The 21,909-nt window shown below is 40.1% G+C and overlaps 1 protein-coding gene and 1 long non-coding RNA gene across 2 annotated transcripts in view; one reads left to right on the forward strand and one right to left on the reverse strand.

The window, feature by feature from the left end:
* Positions 1-21,909, reverse strand: part of LOC145436620 (uncharacterized) — a 251,531-nt gene that overhangs the window by 158,028 nt on the left and 71,594 nt on the right. The gene's annotated exons all lie outside the window — the stretch shown is intronic.
* Positions 10,678-20,393, forward strand: LOC145435658 (neuronal pentraxin-1-like). Its single transcript, XM_080312950.1, has 7 exons — positions 10,678-10,930; positions 12,793-12,827; positions 14,348-14,360; positions 15,040-15,207; positions 17,096-17,182; positions 17,266-17,358; positions 19,649-20,393. Exons 1-7 carry the CDS (start codon positions 10,873-10,875, stop codon positions 20,296-20,298), a joined length of 1,104 nt encoding a protein of 367 aa, XP_080169076.1. The 5' UTR covers positions 10,678-10,872; the 3' UTR covers positions 20,299-20,393.

Consider the following 21,909-nt stretch of genomic DNA (forward strand, 5'->3'; position numbering starts at 1 on the left):
CGAAAACTACTTTTCAGCAAAACTACACAAAATCCACAATGTCAGAAGTAAGATTTTCGCTTAAAAAACGTTAAGTAGACGTGGAACAAGTCTATAAAAAAAACCAATTCAGTTGTTTATGCACCACTTGAACCACTTGAGTTGGTATGCATGCCCGAAAAACCTACGTGAGTATTCGAAAAAAGAAGAAGTTCTTCGTTACGGACATCATGTGGTCATTTATAATATGCAAAGCCGTGTTCAAAGCCGTCATTATGTTGGCATTTTTGTAGCTGAAAAGACTGGTGTACAGCCATATAACCTGGGATATGAATATTGCTCCCTGATGTGATTTATGCAAAAGTTATTGGGGAAGCAGATGATCTACTCTGTTCTGCCACGCATAATGTGGGGCGAAACTAACAATTACAGATTTATTTCCTCGACTGGTTATATTCAAGCAAATGTTGCGTTTTGCCGCTTTCGGACGTGGAGTCGAAACGTTCCCGCCTGTGATATGACCGACTGCTGTGAACGTTATGCCTTTTCGTAGTAGTTCCTTATTTCCGATGTAGATGTTGATTATCCTGCAGTAAAATATGAGGTTTTGGTGCCCATAAAGGTTTTAATTGGTTCATTTCATTTCAAAACCATCATACAGACCACAAAAGATGGACGGTGTGCCTCCCGTTTGACATCCCCGGACTAAAATATCCACGTTTAGGTTAAAAGACCCTCTCTCCGTCATTTCAAACAATATAAACGTTACAAAATTAGATATTGAATTGAATGATAAGCTCGTGAATCGAGATCGACGCAACATAACTCAAGATTTCGAGTGATACTATTCGACCTGCCGGTCACTAAAACACGAAATCCGTGATTCCAAAAGTGGGCGCTAGCACCCCCTGAGATGGTAATCGTCTGCGTTAATATTTCGCCGATTGTTCGTGTGTTAGAATTTGTCAGGAGTTTTTACGATGACCTAACGATCATCGTACATCCTATGAATTAGTTTAACCATAAAATGTCATGCTACAATGTAGTTCGTGCGTGATGTGCATTAACGTACAGGATATTTGGTACTTCGTTCTCCTCACAGCTCGTGGTGAATGGAAACACTGCTCTAAATTTGTCAATGTGCAACCTAAGAGTTTGATCTTGATGCAGCAGACCTATGATGTGATCGACCTATCATCACACAAGATAGCATATACTAACTTGATGCACTGGAACAGAGTAAACTTGCCATCACTGCCTCCTTCCTGGTCCGCCAGAAGCAAGGCGTGAGTGAGCCCCACATTTCTTCTCAGTCTTGCTATATTAACGCTGTAGCCTTGTTCAACAAGACAAGAAGCATAGGGGTAAAATGTTTTCTTGAATATCGATGCTAATCCTTATTACATCACGAAGACCTGGTGAAAGAAGGCGCTATTGACTTCCAAAAGCGATGCCGTAGTATGAATCGGACAGGTGGTATATACACCATGCAGTGCAGAGAGAATGCATTCCCTTATACTGATGTAGCTGCTATGTTATTTCCATCTATGTCAACTGTATATATGTAATATAACTTCTCGCGTATGGCAGGTCTGAAGAGTGCTAATGTGATAAAAAAGACGCCAACTGAATCAGCTAACCATATGAGTACTTCCTAATCTAACTCTAAATGGAACGGTGACTCACCTACCATTAACCTCCCCGCACGTCACTGCAACTAATACTATATATACTCCTATACACTGATATACGTACTACACAACAAATATTCAATATGATGATTTTTTGTGGAACTCATTTTAATGGTTTAACACTGTGTTGGTGCGCAGTTCATTTTTTTCATCAGCACTGTCTAGTATTAGGCCTGTTGGAGTATCGTTAGATGTGTAGATTGTTGTTGATTGTTGTTTTTATAAATCAGGAAATATGTATGACTCCCAAAGTCTTGTACATTAGCGTTAGTGTTCTCACGGTTAGTAGGTTGATAAAGTGTATAAGCTCTTTCCTTGAGATTTACTTCAATCTACATTGCTTTCTGGTGTGCGCTAGGATTACATTTCGCTTCGTAGGGTCAAATCAATCTGCACCAGAACCTTCGGTGCCACATTGGAAGTGATAAAAAATTTGGATAGTGTGATTTATCAGTATCACTATAAATGCCATCACACGGTTACCGTCAGTTATTAACGGGTGAAAGTTGGATATCCGTTTGAGACCCTTACACACTGCTCCCGGATTCTTCATCATCATCACCATTTATTAAAACTTTTATCAAATCAATGCACCATTATAATACCATAGAACGAAGATATAGGAGGGTGACGAAACGACTTGGAGCGGTCTTTTAATCAGACACCCACTGTGGCTATAGCATGTAAATAAGAGGCATTCACACTGGATTTGGGAAAGGATAACATAAAACGAAGTGACAAAAAACAAATGCTGCATGTGTAACGTGGGCGAGGTCGATAATGTCAGATTGTGGCCAAGGATCTTGAGGGCTGACTAGCATTGATCACTGCTAGAGAGGCACTTACGACGAAGCTCCATTTCAGGTCAATTTTGCACCAGAAACTTCAATAATGGCCGTTGGACTACTGCTGGGAATTGTGCCGTAAGTGTATGATGGATATGACGTATTATCCCCAATGTTTTCGACAAGGAAGAACGTTGCATGGTAGTGTTATTGAATTCGTCACTTCGTCATTATTCCTTTACACACAAAAGCTCTTAGTTGAATTCGTCGCTTTATGCTTACCAACAACATAACTCAAAACGCTGACCATGGTCGATGACCAGTCGATATTTTCCCAGAAGTAAAGAGAATTTATTTCTGCTTGATACTTCTCGCTATCGATTTCGTATTATAGCGACTGACTTCCATTTTATAATGTGCAGAATATGTCTCAATGAGGTTGGGTTCTCCCCGAAAGAACGAGATTTAAATTGGCCTTATTTCATTTTGATCGAGCTTACTCAAATTTTCAGGACGCATCATTTCTCCAAACTATTATGAGTGACTTGAAAATACTTTCGGAAAAGGAAAATATTGAAGCTACCCAGTCAGGTGCTATTCCACCTAATTACTGTAATATATATGTATCTTTACCAACCATGATACGAAGGCAACATATTCCAAGTCAGCGGACTCAAACGTGCTCGCGGGCCAATTTGCTGGTTTTTGATGACGCCGCGGGCCGCAGCATCAATATTAGGGGTATCAAATGTATTTCCAAGTCGGTCTTATTTGAGGGGTCCTGTATAGACTTACATTCCACACACATCGTGAAAATGTTATATACTATCGTAATATTCACGCCCGGAACGAAAAAAATACACTTGCCGATTTCATAATAAATCTGCGTTAGATTAACCTTCGAATATTGGAACAGATAAATTACAACTTAATATAAAATTTATGTGTCATAGTATGGAAATGTCAATCACCTGACAAACCATTGGTGCTACAACTGTGGAGCGTACCACATTGTTACTCGTATTCTTCAATTGGCGATAGTAACATGGATAGAGAGACCCACGATGTAACTAACTAGTAACTATACATCAAGGAGGCAACAGAATGCCAATGGTTGACATACCAACCGGCTTAGAGCGAAATCCGCTATATCCTAGGCAACGACCGCTACGACCTTTTGATATATTAGTGTTGTGATATTGAGGTTTGATGAGTAGTTTAAGGTTTGACGTCTGTTTGGAGTGAATGTCAAGTCATAAAAGCTAAAAAAAAGATATGTGACAGTTAAATATTGTCGAAAACTCGAAAATCTGAAATGCCGACGCGAGCGGCACAAAATGTTATCGCGGGCCGCGTGTGTTAGACCCTTGTTCTAAGTTCTACGCGAAGTGTATCAGTAGCATATTCGACAACCTACTGACACACTCATCAAGCAGAATTGAAAAATTGTAGATTAATAAATGATATACAGAGGAAATAATAAGCGATTTCCAAATGACTACGGTAAAATATCTGAAATGCTGAAAATGGAAACAATAATGGGGTCTACTTCCATTTGTGACACATATAGATATGTATTTGTCTAGTAAAATATTTCAATCGATTTCGAAAAAAAATCTCAAAGTATTTAATGGAACATTCTTTCTTCGTTTGGGTTTCAAGTTTCATTTCAAATTTATTTGTTTATCATGCAACTAATAAACCAACGTAGAAATATAGCATCGTGGGTGCTATCACATTTGCGACATTACTCCACGAACTATGCCTCTTCATCCATTCACTATACTGATGGCTATTATCATATCTTTTCTTCTGTTCGAAAGGTATTCGTACCACCGCAGCTAAAAATGACCTGGCTTTGAAGTCAAAGCCAATGGGAAGCGGTAATTATCTTGTGATAGTTTTTCGTTCGGGTAATTATGGTGTAATAGGTCTATTTATTTCCTACGGTAAACAAATTTACCAAGAAGTTGTGTAGTAAAATAAAGTATAGTAGAGTCCGTGGTTGAAGCTTCTGCGACCGTAAGATAAGACTAGCCGCGCCACTCTTAATCCTAAAATATTTCTATTTGAATTCATGGAAGAATACCCTCGTATAAAAGTGAATGGTATTTTTTTAAACTATATGATTTTGCTATGTAATTCATATTTATTGCAAAGATATTATGCGTGATGACCAGGCCGTGTTATTTTTGGCATTTCAGGAGCCAGATACCAAAACTGCCAAAAATAAAAAATTGAAAATGCCAAAACTAAGCAATTTTGGCATATGCCAAAAATAACACGGCCTGCCAAATAGTGTATTTCGTTCATGGTGTTGTGTTAACAGGACCGCGTTACAAGCGAGAAGAGCGTTTGTGAAAGGCAGGTTTCTTAATCTGGGTCCAGCCCACCGATTAGGGGTGAAAGCATGGTGTCCTAAATCGTGTGGGCAGAGCGAGATTGAACGGCTGACTGCATTTGGTTTATTTCATACTTTCCATTTGTTCAGAGGCAATTTTACGACCATTTTTGATCGGCTTGTCGAGCACTAAATTTAATAAAACGGGTATCAATGAGAAGCTGTCGCAGTACTCATTATTAAAATATAAATTATATTCTGCTCATGGAACTGAAACCCCAAAAATCAGCCACGATTTTTGCATTGTGATCGAGTTGAACATTGTGACGCAACAAACTGTCTGGCTATTTCTGAGCTGGATAGTCTCGTTTTGCCAGACAGTCTTGTTCTTGTTGGGTCAATGTTCCTAAACAAGCTAACCTTCCCTGGACTCTTGCATGCGAGTTGGTAATGTTGGGTCAATGTTCCTAAACAAGCTAACCTTCCCTGGACTCTTGCATGCGAGTTGGTAATGTTAAAGCCCCCTGTAGTGACAAAAGTCCTCCGAAAATATATCGGTAGAGTGAAGGAGAAATGATAGTCGGGCTACTAAATAGAATGTGTTGAGAGACAACACAGGAAACTCCTGGAAAAGGATCGGGAAGAAAATTCTTTCCACGATGAGATAGATGGCTCTGGCGAAGTGATCTCTTTTCATGATGCATGGAAGCCGGTTCGGCCCTCCAAAGATTTTGAAGCTCTGAAAACCTTTTGTGGACATTCTTTCCCTCAACGGCTACTGTTGAAGCCGATATTTCCCATATTCGCTTGGCGAGAAATGAATTTAGGACAAACTTAGCTGACCTGAGTTTGGAAGCACTGTTACAGTGCAAACGATTTAAGTCTATTCAACAGCTGTAACACTCAGCTGTTGAGCGTGTTTGTTATGCGTTTCTCTTTTTTGCTTATTGGCACCGATTCCGGTGGATACTGCACACTTTGTGGTTTCGTTTGATATTATTATCCTATGAAATCGTTAGATTTTTTCTTCTACTTATTGTTTGTTGGCACTGATTATACGTGGATGCTGCACATTTTGGTCATTTGACAAACTAGCCCAAATAAAACGTTTTTGTGACTAATTCGAGGCTGAAACTATGTATTTAGAGGACGATGCCAAAACTGCCAAAAATAAAAATTGAAAAATGCCAAAAATAAGTTATTTTTGGCAGTTTTGGCATATGCCAAAAATAACACGGCCTGGTGATGACTGATATACATACATTTGGTACATTTATAATTTTGATTTGCAGAGGGCTATCAAACTATGTTGTTTTCATTGGTGAAATATTCTGAACTCAGTCTTCCATGGAGTCAAGCATCTACTCCGTATGTAGGCCTACATATCTCCTATGAGTACACTCAGGCGCATACCTATGGTATTGCGTCTGTGATGGCTCATGTCCACATCACTTCTTTTTATTTTTATAAGTTACTGTAAATTCAAATCACGCTTGGAGAACGTCTCATTTGCAGCCAAAACGATACTAGCATGTGAAAGGCGGAAGATAACCATAAGTTGCAAGGCTTTTAAAGCAATCAAAATTGAAAGTGAGAGTTACGGTAGTAGCAGGGAGGACAAAAGGTATGTAAATCTGTTTCTAGGGTGCCTAAATGTTATAATACAGCGATTATTCATAAATGACATGAAATTCTCACACAGATATTCTCATAACTATATATCGCATAACGTAAAAATTTTCTTTTGGATTCAAAAATACATGATTGGCTACGTGTTTGTATTGGCTACCATTCCGGTGAAAATGGATCTCATCTGTAACTGACTACAAGGAGGAATCCTTATACCATCACTCACAGCATCATGAAAATGGAAATGATGTCATCTATATCGTTTACATTTACACGGGAAGTAATCCTCATATCGCGGGCCATAATCGGAAACCTCGTAGGTTGCACGTGGGCGTGTTTGAGAAACCATGATCACGGTATTATTACAATAACTAGACTAAATAACCACGCACTTTTGTAAGCTGCTGAATCAATAACTATTTCCGACGATGAGCATCATGACGTAGCTATACATCATCAGACTTCGGACCTTATATGAATAAAACGGGTTTCCACCTACATATATTCCTGCCAGGCCTATACATAATTAAAATATACATTAATCGTGATAGGACCTATTTACTAGTAAAATAAATAAAGTAATGACATTAATGGTATATTGTGATGTAATGTTGTTCGAACACCAACCGTAGCAACAATCAAAAATATTCCTCGCATCAAACTCAAAATATATCAGTGGTGCACAAACTGTGGGTCGTGAGACCATGCGAGGTCGCTGATACAGCAGATAAACTGCGCAGCGACGTAATAATTCGATGTAATGCAAGTTAAGGATTCATCGGACGTAAGACACCTATTTGCTTACTGTAATTTTACTATAAACAATCTCAAATACTTCTTAGGTACACGAGTAAACAACACTTGCTACAGATCTAATGTGTTTATTATTTACGTGCTAATTTTGATAGTTGAAGAAAGTCGAAAGTGCCAAAGTGATAAACGCAAAATTAAGGCGCCAACCAATATGAATATGTGTCAAAATTCCGATATTTGGCACCCAAATATACCAAATGTCAATACTTGTATTGACTGCTATCACGTGTCCTGTTCGTACACGGTGGAGATTTCCGAACACCTGATCCCGATTCCATTACTTCTCTTTCTTTCGGCTGTGACGTATTTCTCTCGGGCGGAAACATTCTCTCCAACTTTGCAATATAAACCCATCGGAAGCGTTCCACACATGTGAATTTTAAAACCACAGCTACCAACAAGATGTCAGAATTGCTTCGAAACGACAAAATTTACCGATTCACTGTACTCCTATTAAGTTTATTTTAATTATTTCAATTCAGAAAAGGGAGAAATAATGGCAATTTCATCCGCACTCAATCGCACCACGCTTGTCCTTTGCCCTGAATTTGATTATCTTCCGTATGTGCCATCCCACTGGTTAAACAGCACTGGCCTCATCATGTATTTGGTGAATTACATTCAGTATGTTTCCCCATTGCCGTGCATTTGATTGAAATACCTTGTTTCGTAACTTTTCATTATCACGAACTCGTTGAACAATGTTCGCTTTACAGATCTCCCTTCCGTGGACCAGGAAGAAACGAGGCCATGCCGCAAATAGTAAAGAAGTTGTTTCTAAAATCTGCGACGGAAACATATGTTGTGAACTTGGAGTTAATAATAAGATGTTTGAGGGAAGCGAGTGGCGCAGTTGGTTAAACACTGTGTGACACCAATGGCGCTGGTTCGAATCCCGGTTCTGACCAACGTCTACGTGTCGGAGGTTTATCTGGGCTCCTCATCGCTGACCTCACTACTATGGTGGTTCATTGAAAAGCCCAGGCTGAAAGTGAGCCGTGCTAGAAGTCGGCAGCAGAGACCACGATGGGGAGGCATGGGAGCGAGAGCCAATGAAGATGACTGCGAGAGAGAATGAAAAAGACGTTCCCAACAAGACGAAAAAGCAAAGACCAATGAACTTTATGAAATTCATGTCGTGGAGCACAAGACCTAGAAAGGCGATAAGCTCCACTGTGGTGTGCCGAATAATACGATACAATACAATATGGTGTTCGGCGATTCCGGCGGCAGCGTATACAAGTATAGGTCGACTATCATTGCCTGTTAAACGTGAAGCGTTGGACAACTTGCGCAAACTACAGAGGATCTTACATTAAAAATAAAATGGTGTGGGTTTATAGTTCAATTCGTAAATTTTATCATGGTGTTTCTCGCTTTATATGTTGCTTTTGATTTATACATTCATGATGTCGATATTTACCTGCAAGGATAAGGTGTTACCGCGTAAGCGTAAGTCAGAAAAGATGTTGTGGAAGTGAGAATCATCCGTTATGAATACCACCCTTGGCGTTGGACCAGACCTGGGCAAAGTGCGGCCCGCGGAGCTATTCTTATCATCAACAGTGCCACAAATGAAAATATTTAATCTCGTGACAAACTGATATAACTGGTTCCAAGCATCGGTATCAATTGGAGTGCAAAAACGTGGAAACGGATTTCCCTCCGTTATTTTATTTACGAAAATTGTACTTTCGATACTGTCTTCCTAACGATATTGCCTTGCAACGTCATCTGAATGTATCACAGAATCCGAAACGTTTAGCAGAAGGATACGTATTTTCGTAGAATTGATATTTCTGTGAATTAGTCCTCCACCAGACACGTTTTCAAAAATTACTATGAAATAGGTATGGTCAGGAATCCCAAATTTATTTTAGTGTGATGATAGTTGCACTAGTTTCTATATGATTGTATAGAAGGTAGGCTACATATCTTAAAATTTTAACATCATTCTGTGACGTCCTATTGACTGGTATTCGTAGACTGGTCGCGTAACGTGCAATCGAATCACTCAGGCATAGCCGTAGAGCCGTAACCATATGATCTAAACCAGTGGTTTTCAAACTGGGGGCGGGGCCCCTTGGTGGGCGTGAATGCCTCTGAAGGGGGCGCGAAGCTGAGCTCTACCGAAAAAATTTGTAACGTTCTGCGCCATTTACCTCTATATCATAGTTACTGATCTGTGTGTAGTCCGAATTTCATATTTGAGAATTCACTCTTCAACAGCCATAACCTTTCATGCCTTCATACGGTCTGTAGGGATTACCAGTATTCTGGTTGCAGTTGGTTATAAGGCAATAATTGGGAGCGAAATCTTTCACTATCATAAACGGGGGCGTCTCTAAAAAAAGTTTGAGAACCACTGATGTAAACTAATATTAGCAGGTTTAAATCAGGACATAGCCTACGCTTCTGCTGTGTGATCATGTCATGTGACCCTTATTCTGCACTCCTGACGGAAGCAATCTGTCATACGTGACGGAACATCCAGTTTGAGAGTCTCTTCACACCGTTTGCTCGGACAGTAATACCACGGAATAGCCATTCGTTAGACAGGCCTTGGTAAAGGCAATGATGCAGATATTGATAACAAACACCGGAAACGATGTGAATCATCGACGATTTACCGCATGTGGTGGGTAGGCCTACAGCCCTACACATTACCAGGAGTTACATTTACAGTGCTTCCAATGTGGTATCATTCTCTGAAATTGAGGAATGACAGATACCAAAGTCAACAAGTCAACAAAGCAGGCGTGTTGATTGCGGCAGTGATCATCACACTTGTCCAATCTGCTTCCGCGTAACCATATACCAACTGCTGATTGAATGGCATGAAAAGTTGTTATTGTTGTACATCTACATTGTACACACATGGCATTGTAGTTTACATTATTTTGCGAATTAGTTGAGGTCTAGTGATTTAAAGCTAATCAAATCGCTGCGTGAGTACATGGACAAGCCCGATTGCAGCAACCTTGCTTGCATCACGATTTGAAATCACACCCGGATGATCTCCTGTGTCATTTACGTTAATTGGTTATCACGGGTGGTGGGTTTTGCTTGTTGGTTTGTCAACTAGTATGGTCATTGGTCATTTACACCTGGCCAAATTTCTTTATTTATTATTCCGTAGCTGCCGGCTTGTAGCACGGGCCACTTCTAGGCTTTTTAAAAGACACCGCTTACACGGATGACAAGGCCACGAGTAGCCTAGATATAGCCCTACCGCCAACACTTAGGTAGAGATTCTGGAGTCGACCTCGGACGGACTCGAACCCGCAAACCATTGGTGTTGCTGCCACAAAAAGCCCAGTAACGCTTATGATTGTCACGTATCGCGGAAGTTTCACCCGACTCACTCATATATCTAAAATTGCGCAGCGTATCTCACTTACGAATAATACGACTGTAGGTGTCGACTAAGTACGAGTGCTGTGCGCATGCGAGTCACGTCATGTTGCGATCCAGGCGACTAACGTTGCGATAAAACTTTGTGACATTCTATTGTAGGTTTAGGACAGTAAGCGTCGCAGTCATTTAGTGCAATATTCCGGTGGTAAATGCAACACAAAATAAGTACTTGGCGATTTGAACTCTGCAGCGTCGCATTTTCAACAGTACGTCGGCGATGATCGGCAGGACAGCGATAAAATATCAATTCGTCGCTTTGTTAATCTGCATTGGAGGTGAGCTCGTGATCTTCATGTTGCGAATCGCAATATTTCGGAATAAACAATTATTGCAATTATCTTAACTTAAACCTGATGCGTTATGCAAAGCAGGAAACCCTCTAGGAATATCTAATTTGTCGCTTCTAATGGAGATTTGAGTATAGCGTGAGACTGATTTGGCTTACGGGTCTGGTCGTTTGATAATGGTTACGAATTAGAATCTTCCTGCTCCCGATGGAGTCTTATCATACCTTTGTTAATGCTCAATTTGTGCGGGTGATAGCTGATCATCGGATTATTTTCAAAGGTCTACAGTTGTAAGTAAAGCTTAGGTCCGGGTTATGTTTGTGTGTCTATGGTGTAAATTTCTATGGAGGGTTTACAGCCCACGAATAATTATTGGCAACATTATCGGTATCGACATGCAAGCGACTATAACGATTCAAACTACGCGATTGCAATAGTAATCTGAAGCAAATTCTATCGCATATATCTGCACTAATGATGCACGCAGTTTCACTAATATTCATGGGCGATAAATTCGCGGTTATCTTTCGATTATCGCAAGAACACGGATTGTGTTGTGATGATTTCGCGAGTAATGGAAAATGAGTTGTTGTTACTGTTGTTGTTTTGTGGTATTCATGGTGTTTGTCGACTACTATGGTCATTTACACCAGGCCAATTTTTTCATTTTTATTCCATAGCTGCCGACTTGTAGCACGGTCCACATCTAGGCTTTTATAAGACACCGCTTACACGGATGAGATGACGAGGAGGAAAATGGCTCTTCACTATAATAGAACTGTCATCCTTGCTGTTTTGATCCTTTCTATACCCAGATTGAATATGGTGTCATATCCAGGAATACTTCCATTTGATTTGCATTATCCATATTCGCTGAGCCGATCAAATTATCCCACGTTTACACCATCTGATATAAAGTAATTTAATACGAGGCATTTTTAATGTAGTGTGGAGATTCAGCTGATTTATGTGTTAGCTTAGACCAGCGGTTCTGTACCTTTTTATATGTCGGAGCTGCGTTTCAAACTTCAGAACACGTATGATGTCGCATAAAAGCACTCGAGTAGGTTACCTATAACGAAATTTTTAAGGTAGCTAGCCTACTTGTGGATCTGACCATTCAGCTAATTCAAAAGCATGCACAATTGCACATAGACTTCTCATCGGTTATTTTAGCATTGATGGAGCCAGATTGGCGAGTGCCATGGAAATAAACTGAAAATGCATATCATTACTACAGCATACTGTTGTGGGATTATACGAGTAATCTTGGATTTATTGCAATATATACGTGACTATGAGCCGTTATTTTGATGTTAGTCAAATTGTGTCGAAATTTTGTCTTCATAGAGACAATATACAAAAGTCTATGACCAGCAGAACTCAAGGTATATTGTTGTCTAATGGGTAATCATCCATGGGTTTGACGCTAGTCTGCAATAATTCATTTTCCAGGTTTTCAGAAGCGGCCTTGGACGGCTTTAAACATAACTAATATCCTTTATTTTGGCATTCGTACACAGAAATTGACTATAACTATCCACAGAGACAAACAACAACTTTCGTCTATCATATTTTTGTGGCATATTTAGAGGCCAATCAGAGCCGCAAGAAGGCTACCTTGGAGCCACATGTGGCTCTGAGAGCAGCGGTTGGGACTCACTGGTTTAGACAGTTATATCATATAACTTATATGCGATTACCATTTTAGAATGCTTTGGGTGATATGTCGTAAATAGATTTTCGATCCAAACGTAAATGTGCTACAAAGGTGTTCCATTTTAGAAAAGTGCTAACTCGAAGATGTCTTTCGTCATTGATATTAAATGTATATTTTGATCATACTACAGGGCAAGTGAATGCAGCCGAACAATGCGAAAACGTGGTAGGTCATATAAATGTTTTCATTTATTATACATATAGGCTGCGGCAGCGACGTGCGGTCGGGGGAGGCAAGTGGGGCGGTGCATCACCTGTCGTCAAGATGAGTATAAAAAAATTGAGATGACTTCAATGAATATAACATCATCGATGTTCTAGAATAACCAATTTTATTATTTTAATTCCATCACGAACAATTGCATGGATATGGCAATTTAATTAGAGGCTATATTCCAATTAGAAAAAAGTCGAAGATACTGAAAAAGAAAATGTCATCGAACTGTACATGTACAATATCCATGCCGTGGTGCACAAGGCCTAAAAAGGCTATAAGCGTCACTGAAATGCCTTGAATTAATAATAATAATAATAATAATTAGAAATTCCCTTCCGGATTAATCAACCCATTCTGCAAAGTTTCCGGGTATAAAATGATGAAACATCTGAATACATTGTAAAACAATTTTGAGTTCAATCGTTCAGGGTAGACAATAAAATCAAACAGAAACACTGTCACTATGGGGTCGGGTTGATTTTTCCGTTTTGTCCTCGGGTTGGTTGCAATGGTACTTTATTCATTGCCAAGGGGGCGACAGCTCAAAAAAGGTTTGGGTGACACTGAACTAGACAATCCCAGCGCATTTATACAATGCGCAATCGACTGCGCCAGCCGACGGTGTATTATGAATCGTGTAGTTGCGACTGCAACGGGTAGGTTAGTTCAGTGCAAATACATTCACTTACCGTTATATCTGTTAAGTATTTTCCGTGCATACCTATACCTTCAATAGTGTAGGTTGCGTGTGAAGAGCGCGTATGTGATAAGAAACCGGTCGCTAACTGAATCAGCCACCATCTGGGGTATATATAGGTGTAATACTAACTCTGAACCGGTGATTTCCGACGTGGGCGATATCGCACCGCAGTAGGCGATTCTGAAAAACAATGGTACAGAAATACCAAAATTGGCGATTGGGGAGCTGTAGGAGACGCAAATGTTAGAACGTCGAGTGGGATTTATTTGATTACCATTCCACCATACCCCCTAAAAAAAAAAAAAAAAAAACGTCAAACTCCATTCTGTAAATGACGCGAAAGAAGTTGACTACAAAGAAATTCAATCCAATGGGTAGTAGTTCGGGAAAATGAACTTTTGTTAGTTAATTCACCAGCGATCATAGTTAGGTGAATATATTGCCCTTTGATATGTTTTCTTTTTCGGATCCGTAAATGTGTGTGTGTGTGTGTGTGGGGGGGGGGATAATTCGTGTCTAGCTTTATAAGGAGCGACCGGTCGAAAACGGTCACTGCCTCGCCAACCAAGAACCCCCACCGCACGTCACTAATATGCAGTATCCATCGGTATAACATAGGGGTGTCTATGTATATTATAGTCGGTATATTTGAGCATATACAATCCGACTATTTGCTGTCAAATAAATTTGTCTATGTATAGTTGTCTACCTTATACTTTATGTCAAGAATATCACATGACAATTTGCTGAATTTGTTTCTTACTTTCAGCAGGATATCGCCAGTGAGTCTGCATTTTCAATGGTTCGGATAGCATATGATCACCTGATATTTCCAACCGGGAATCGCGACTGACTGCGCGTGGTTTTGCAATGAGGCATTCCGAAGAATATATCATTCACTGCGGAGTCATCTATATTCGCGAGAGTCCTAATTCTACCTATAGGGTTGCTTTTAAAATATACATGTTTAAAACAAGGCCCTAATTTACATCATGCTTGTTTTTATTAAGCCATGACGTCACGAATCATTTGTTACACCATAGTGGATTGACATTGACAATTGAAAATAGAGGGTAAGTACCAGCTCACATGAGTAATGATCTACGTAGAAAACGGTTATACATATACCTAATGATTGAGCGCGATCCTACGATAAATAATATTATCACGAAAAAATCGAAACATCATATAATATTCATAAAAATATACCGTTACATGATGATTTATCTATCCTTAACCGATTGGTGTAGTTTTTGGTTCCGTTATTGATTGGATAATAATTTTACACCAACGCCTAAATGTAATGAACTTTTAACGAATCAATGTAATTCATGCGAACCCATATAAAGTCTTTGCACCTTTATATATAATCGGCTCATCTTGATCTCGCCGTATCGCCAAACAATGCTTTTCATATAGTATACGATACGAAGTAATTTGACGTTTTTCACTCCTTTCCAGACGATGAGGGTAAACAAGCTCTGAAAGAATACATGCAGGAGCAAAACGATAGGATAATAGTTTCCATTAGCACTACTGTTATCGAAGGACAAAGTAATTCAAAATCAATGCCCGACACCACGACAACAACTGACATCGTATCGACAACTTCCACGATGACCGGAAATGGTAAGTAGACTAGATAACTAATTTGAAAAAATATGGCTCAAGTAGACTATTCCCCTAATTCAGTGGTTCCCAACCTTTTTCCACCCACGCACCATTTTGAGGTTTTATGCAGTTCTCGCGAACCAGCTATATAAGTTACGCGCGTTTCCACCATTTATGATGTCATACTCACGTATTTGACCTATGCAAGGTGTATTACCAAATTCTATTAAACTAGGTCAGGGATGTCAAACATATACGGCCCGCCAGACGATTTTATCCGGCCCGCATAGCAATTCTGAGTACATTGAAAAAAGATTATATCATCCATCACATCCACAGTAATAAGCCAAATTACAACGTCCGCGTTACGCCTACGCAGGGTTAACGCCAGATTATGACTAAAGCAGGGGTGGCCAACCTTTTTGCCATTCACGGCCGCATTTCGACTACTCGTGTGGCCTGCGACCGCATTCCGGGGCATAGTCGTAATGAACGAGCCGGACGCCAAATAACCAGGTTAAAGTGTTCAATGTTCATGTCCATTTCTGGTGAACTCCGGACTAATCTATTTAATGGTAGGCTTACTATGCGCACCAAATACGCGAGTGGTCACTGGTAATGTTAAGGAAAGAAGTGCTCATAGTCGCGCGAAGCGCGAAAAAAAATCAGATTCGCCAATGAATTTCGTCATAGATATTAGTAGTTTTACATATTACCATCAAACATTTATCCTTTCTCATCCCATGTGATCAGATTCACTGGTATAGAGTTCATGTAGGGGTGTTCTCGAAAATTTAAAGCAAGTTATAAATTATGTTGCATCTTCTGGTGAGCCAATTGGTATTAGTCACTTTGTAGCAAGCTGTTATTTCTTGACCTGTGATCAGGATTGTTAGTATAGTGAGGAGCACACGATTCCGAGCTGATATTTCCATGTGAGGCACATCATTTTCCATTGATGTTCGCATCTGTATTGTGGGGCTCTGATTGCAAAGGGTGCTACTATATTAAAATCGAAAAATGTAGTTGAATTGAATCGCGCGCAGCGCGGATAAAATTTCAAGATTAATTAAAATTTTTCAAGAAATCGGGAGTCAATTGCATGTCGACGGCCGCCAACACATACTAATTGAATTGCGTGTCTGCGGCCACAGGTTGGCCACGCCTTGACTAACGCAAAGGGAACACTGAAATATGTCAACTTGTATCGCTGGTAATGCCATTGTATTCAACCGGACAAATATCGTATTTTCACCAATTTCATTGCTCGCAAATAATGGTGTTGCGACTCGCTAGAATGAAACCCATACGATCCATGTATTATCTATACGAGACAACATTTTGGATTCCGTTGACTGGTCCGGCCCGCGAGCGATTTCATGACTTCGATTCGGCCAGCGATGCAATTTGAGTTTGACACCCCTGAACTAGGCATTATCAGCCAGGGTTGATGAGATGTATGGAATTGTTTTTTCACCACCAGTCACAAGAAGAACAACATAATGAAATAGCAACACACAACAAAAGTCAGTTTATTTAATGCGATGGCTGCATTTGTTTATTTTCCACTAGCTGGTCGATGCGTGGTATACGTTTGGTTACAGGGCATCGAAAGTCATGTATGGGCGCAACAAGTCGGTTTCGTTTCGACTTGATAGTTATCAGGGATGAAAATCCTTGCTCGCATTCCCACGTATAAGGAAAAATCAGCAGCTGCATGGGGAATAGCGTGAGACGACGACTTCAAAAAACTCAAAATTAACCTCACCTGAACTAATAACTCCCTCGGTCGACAAAAACAAACAGAATCTATACTCGCGTACCACCTAGAAGACCTTCGCGTACCACTAGTGGTACGCGTACCACAGGTTGGGAACCACTGCCCTAATTATTTCACTTATCAAAGATGACACGACACTGTCAAAGTCCGAAACGACGTTCACCCAAGAACGTTCTACGACCGCAACGAATGAAGAACATGCAACTACGAAAGGTAAGCTGATTAACACAGGAAATTGAGATTATGTTTTAACGAAATTGATGATCGTAATTCTTTAATTTCCATTCATATCGAAGCTGTATCGTTCCAGCCAGATTTGAAAGCGACTGCTCACGCTCAACTGACCACGGCTGATACCAAAGCCGAACTTACAACTTCCGAACCCGACGGTAATTGATTGAACTTGGTTCTGAGTGAATGAACACATATAATTTGTTAGACGTAAAGGCCTCTGCACACTGACCTCGCGACGCAACATCGCGAGTTGCGCGTTGCGAGTTGCGAGTCGTAAGTCGCGAAGCAATGCACACTTGTCCCGGCAGTGCCCACAAGCGGCAACTACAGCTCTTGCGCGTTCTGTCCGAAGTCTCGCAATGGATACACATTGCACAGCTCCCGATAGATCGCAAAATGAATATTTCGATGGTTATACATGGGTTTGTCAATGAATAAGATGACGTCTTATATGCACACACTTTTCCATTAACGAACCAATATCATATTTCAATGCTGAAAACGCATAATCTGGGTGACCCAGTTAAAGGCGCTATTTCCGGTTGCCGATCCAAATTTCTGGAGTTCTAGCTGTAGCCTATTATGCTACAGACACCAAGCCTTTCTGTATTCCACTGCCTCAGTGACGGCATCAACTGTCAACCACTCATACATTAATTTCTCGATATGATAGAGAACAACATTCAAATGCATTTTAATTTTATTGTAAATGAATTAAGTCTTAACAATATTCAAATATAACTCTGGGATTATTTCCTTTTCAATATTCGATTCGCCCTCAGGTATCAAGCATGGAAACTGATCCGTAGGCCTGGTTGATTCATTCTCCATAATGATGCATAATCCATTTCTGACTTATAATATTAGCCACTACAATTCGTACCGAAGTCTTATAAAGAGGAGAATAGACGAAATCTAACATCAAGAGTTACACTGCTGCTACCTAGTCAACAAAAAGATTTTCAGACGTCGTGTACTGAGATGTACCGGTATCTGAAATATACATCAGTGAACCCATGACATACCACGATTATATGTACCTGCTTAACCCAGTTTCCAACCAATGTACACTGTACAGGTTAGAATGAATCAGACAAGATATATATCTAATAAATCCACCTGTAGACATACAATGATTGAGAGTTTCGCGGTATCGGTACTGCCGGAGTTGGTTGGCATTTGGTAAATACCAAGTACCGGTACTGCTTACAGTAGAATGCGCTCTTGCAGTTAAGCTTCAAGTTTTAAAATGGCCTCAAATCAGTCTAAATTCAATGAGGAAACAATTATAGATGCCAAAACACGCATTACCCGGACAAACTATTGCGGTGACATAGAGCTAACGATCAGTAACTGCTGACCAGTCGCTCGCAACTCGCGACAAAGTTGAAAATTTTCAACTTTGTCGCGGAGTTGCGCAACCCTGTCGCAGACGGCATGTTGCGAGTTGCCGGCGACTCCGGTCTGCATGGTCCAGTCGCAGACAGGCGCGATTCTCTCGTTTTATCGGGTCGCGAGCTCAGTGTGCAGAGGCCTTAAGAGTGCCCGGTTTCGGGATATTGCTTAAATCCTATTATGATACCATAGTGTCCTATATGGTGTCGATACAGGCAAATCTCACGCTTCTGTGAAATTGTAACACGTCACAATTTCCATTTGGCTACAGGCTATTTGACGGTTATTTTTGACCGTTTTTCCGAGCATAAAATTTGGAAAACAGGTATCAATCGAAAGCTGACCCTGCACTGATTACGAAAATATAAATTGTATTCCGCTCGTGTCCCTGGAACTCTCACAATCTGCCTCGAATTTTTCATTGTTATGGAGATTGGCATTGGGACGCAACAATGCTTAACAATGCTGCCTGGCTCTTTTTCTCTTGAGCTACTCTCTCGTTTCGCCAGACAGCATTGTTACGTCCCGATGCCAATCTCCATAACAATAAAGAATTAGAAGCTGATTGTGGGAGTCCCAGGGCCACGAGCGGAACAACATTTATATTTTCGTTATCGGTGCAGAGTCAGCTTTCGATTGATATCTGTTTTCCAAATTTAATGCTCGGCAAACCGGTCAAAAATGACCGTCAAATTGCCTGTAGCCTAATGGAAATTGTGATGTGATACAATTTCACTGAGGCGTGAGACTTGCCAGTGTCGACAATATATAGGACACTATGGTGGTACATTATAACCTATGATAGATATTGTAAGATCTAGTTCCATTCTCACCACCAACGTGACATCGTGATGTAGAATTATTGATTTATTAAGATTTGTATTCAAATACACAAAGAAACACGAAAATTGTGAAAACATTTCAACATCCATTCCGTCAGTTGATGACACTCAGTTGATATACGTACGAATAGTCACAACCTGTATTAGGCGATAACCTATTTCCTGATTTACTAAGAATCGCTGAAGGATTATGTGTCTTATATTTCAGCATGTCAATCCTCCCACTTCAAGTTCCCGACTAAGATTCATAAGGATTACGTTCAATACAATGCTAGCGTGCCTCAGTTCAGGTCATTTACAGCATGCGTGTGGTTGCGACCAGAAGAGATAAGTGCAGGTGATTCATACGGTGTTATGAGCTACTGCACGAAAGGATCAAAGATTTGCGAAACCCTTCTCGTCTCTCTTCGTGCTGAAAAAATGACCGTTATCATCGAAAAAGGGAGCAATAGTCAATATAATTTTGCCTCTACAATCAAAGTCAGACAATGGACTTACGCATGCATTGTGATGTCAGAAAATGTATCACAGTACTACACCAACGGCTCGTTTAATTCTGAATCTCACTATACGCTCAGCGAAGATATTCCGAACGGTGGCGTATTGATTTTTGGTAATGCCCAAGGTAAGCAAATAAACAGTAAATCACCTGGAGAACCGACGGATTGGAGTCACGGATTCTACGGCGAAATGAAAGAATTTCAACTATGGAACAGACCACTCACTGGAAACGAAATCGAAGATTTATTCATATCCGGAGGGTGCAGTTGCAACACCGATTCTATCGTGAATTTTGATGATAGTAATTCAGTGATCAAAGGAAACGTGTTAGCTCTTTGGAATGCCACATGTCCATGATATGGAATGAAACGGGCTGCAGACCTACGCAGATGACGATTCCTTGATTCTATACGACTAAGTAAAACTTACGGAATAAATTTGTAATGGCTAGACTGCTGTTGTTGCTATTGTTGTTTTTGGTATTCATGGTGTTTGTCGACTACTATATGGTCATTGGTCGTTTACAACATGTCAATTTTCCTGATTGTTTTTATTTCGTAGGTGCCGACTTGTAGCACGGCTCACTTCCAGGCTTTTTATAAGACGCCGCTTACGCGAATGAGATGGTGAGCCTAGTAGCCTAGATGAAACCACAACATTTTGTAGGAATTCTGAGTCGACCTCGGTCGGACTCGAACCCATTGATGATGCAGCTGTGTCTTATACCACTACGTTATCTGACCACCAATTGCCGATGGGGCTGTTAGCATGTTCCAATTAGATTGCAAGTCCCTGTTCCCATTCCCAATATATATATATCAAAATTGGGAAATGTAGAATTGTTTAGTAATTTCGTGACGGCATATATCAAGATACAATTATTGATATACATTTTTTTTCCTAACTGTCATTTAATTACTAGGACGAGTTTTTGACACTTTTGCAACTTTTTTACAGCTTCCGCCAGCTTCCTAAATACTCGGAAGTTATGTAGAATGCTGTTTCAGGCTGCTTATCTAATCTTATTGTGCAACTCTTTGCAACTTTTGTCCATTTTTTCATGCAACTTTTTCGATTTTTCATGAATGGTTTTTTCGATTTTTCATGCAACCAACGTTTCACTGGAAATATTTGGCAGTATATGTAAATTGATCGCTTGAATACGTCACTGCTTTTTGAGAATTTGAGTGATATACAAATACTATCTCATTGAACATGATAATTTGATAAACGTTCGACGGTTACGAGACAATCCATCATTATATATCGTCAGGTCCCCGGCAGTAATTAGTAGGGCAAGGTTTTGCAACTTTTGAAACTTTTTTTACAGCTTCCGGCAGCTTCCTAAATACTCGTAAGATATGTAGAATGCTGTTTTAAGCTGTTTGAAGGAATCTTATAGTGCAACTCTTTGCAACTTTTTCGATTTTTCATCAAAGTATTTTCGGTTTTGGTGAAATACACGGCCAAATTCGACTGAAACATTGTAAATCAGCACCGAAGTACGAGTATTTCAGGAGCTGAGCCGCTAAATTGACCTTTTTTTAGTCAACCGAGCAAAATGGGGTCTTTTAGTGCAACTTTTTCAACTTTTGTCAAAAATAAATAAATAAATGCAACTTTCGAGGATTTAACTGCAACAAAAACTTGCCCTAGTAATCAGTTACCAGCTAGCATGGCTCTAATGACTCGAATAGGATTTCTTGACTTGCCTTAATTCGAGTCATATTCCTGAAACTAGGAAAAAGGACTCGGCTCGGAATGCGGCAATATGAGTATTGACTCGACTTGTACTTGAGTCATTGCGCATGACTGCACCACGTCATATGACTCGGAACTCGGACGGACAAGAGTGAACTTTTGTTGTTACTTAGTACGTATTTGTCAGATACCACAATAATTGTATTTCCTCTATCAGTACTGGTATATATATAGGGCCAGAAACTGTTAAAGGCGAGGGAAACTACT

The sequence above is a fragment of the Botryllus schlosseri genome, chromosome 3 (assembly GCF_051294905.1).
Source record: "Botryllus schlosseri isolate E-star chromosome 3, Bs_hap1, whole genome shotgun sequence".
In the NCBI taxonomy this organism is placed as follows: Eukaryota; Metazoa; Chordata; class Ascidiacea; order Stolidobranchia; family Styelidae; genus Botryllus; species Botryllus schlosseri.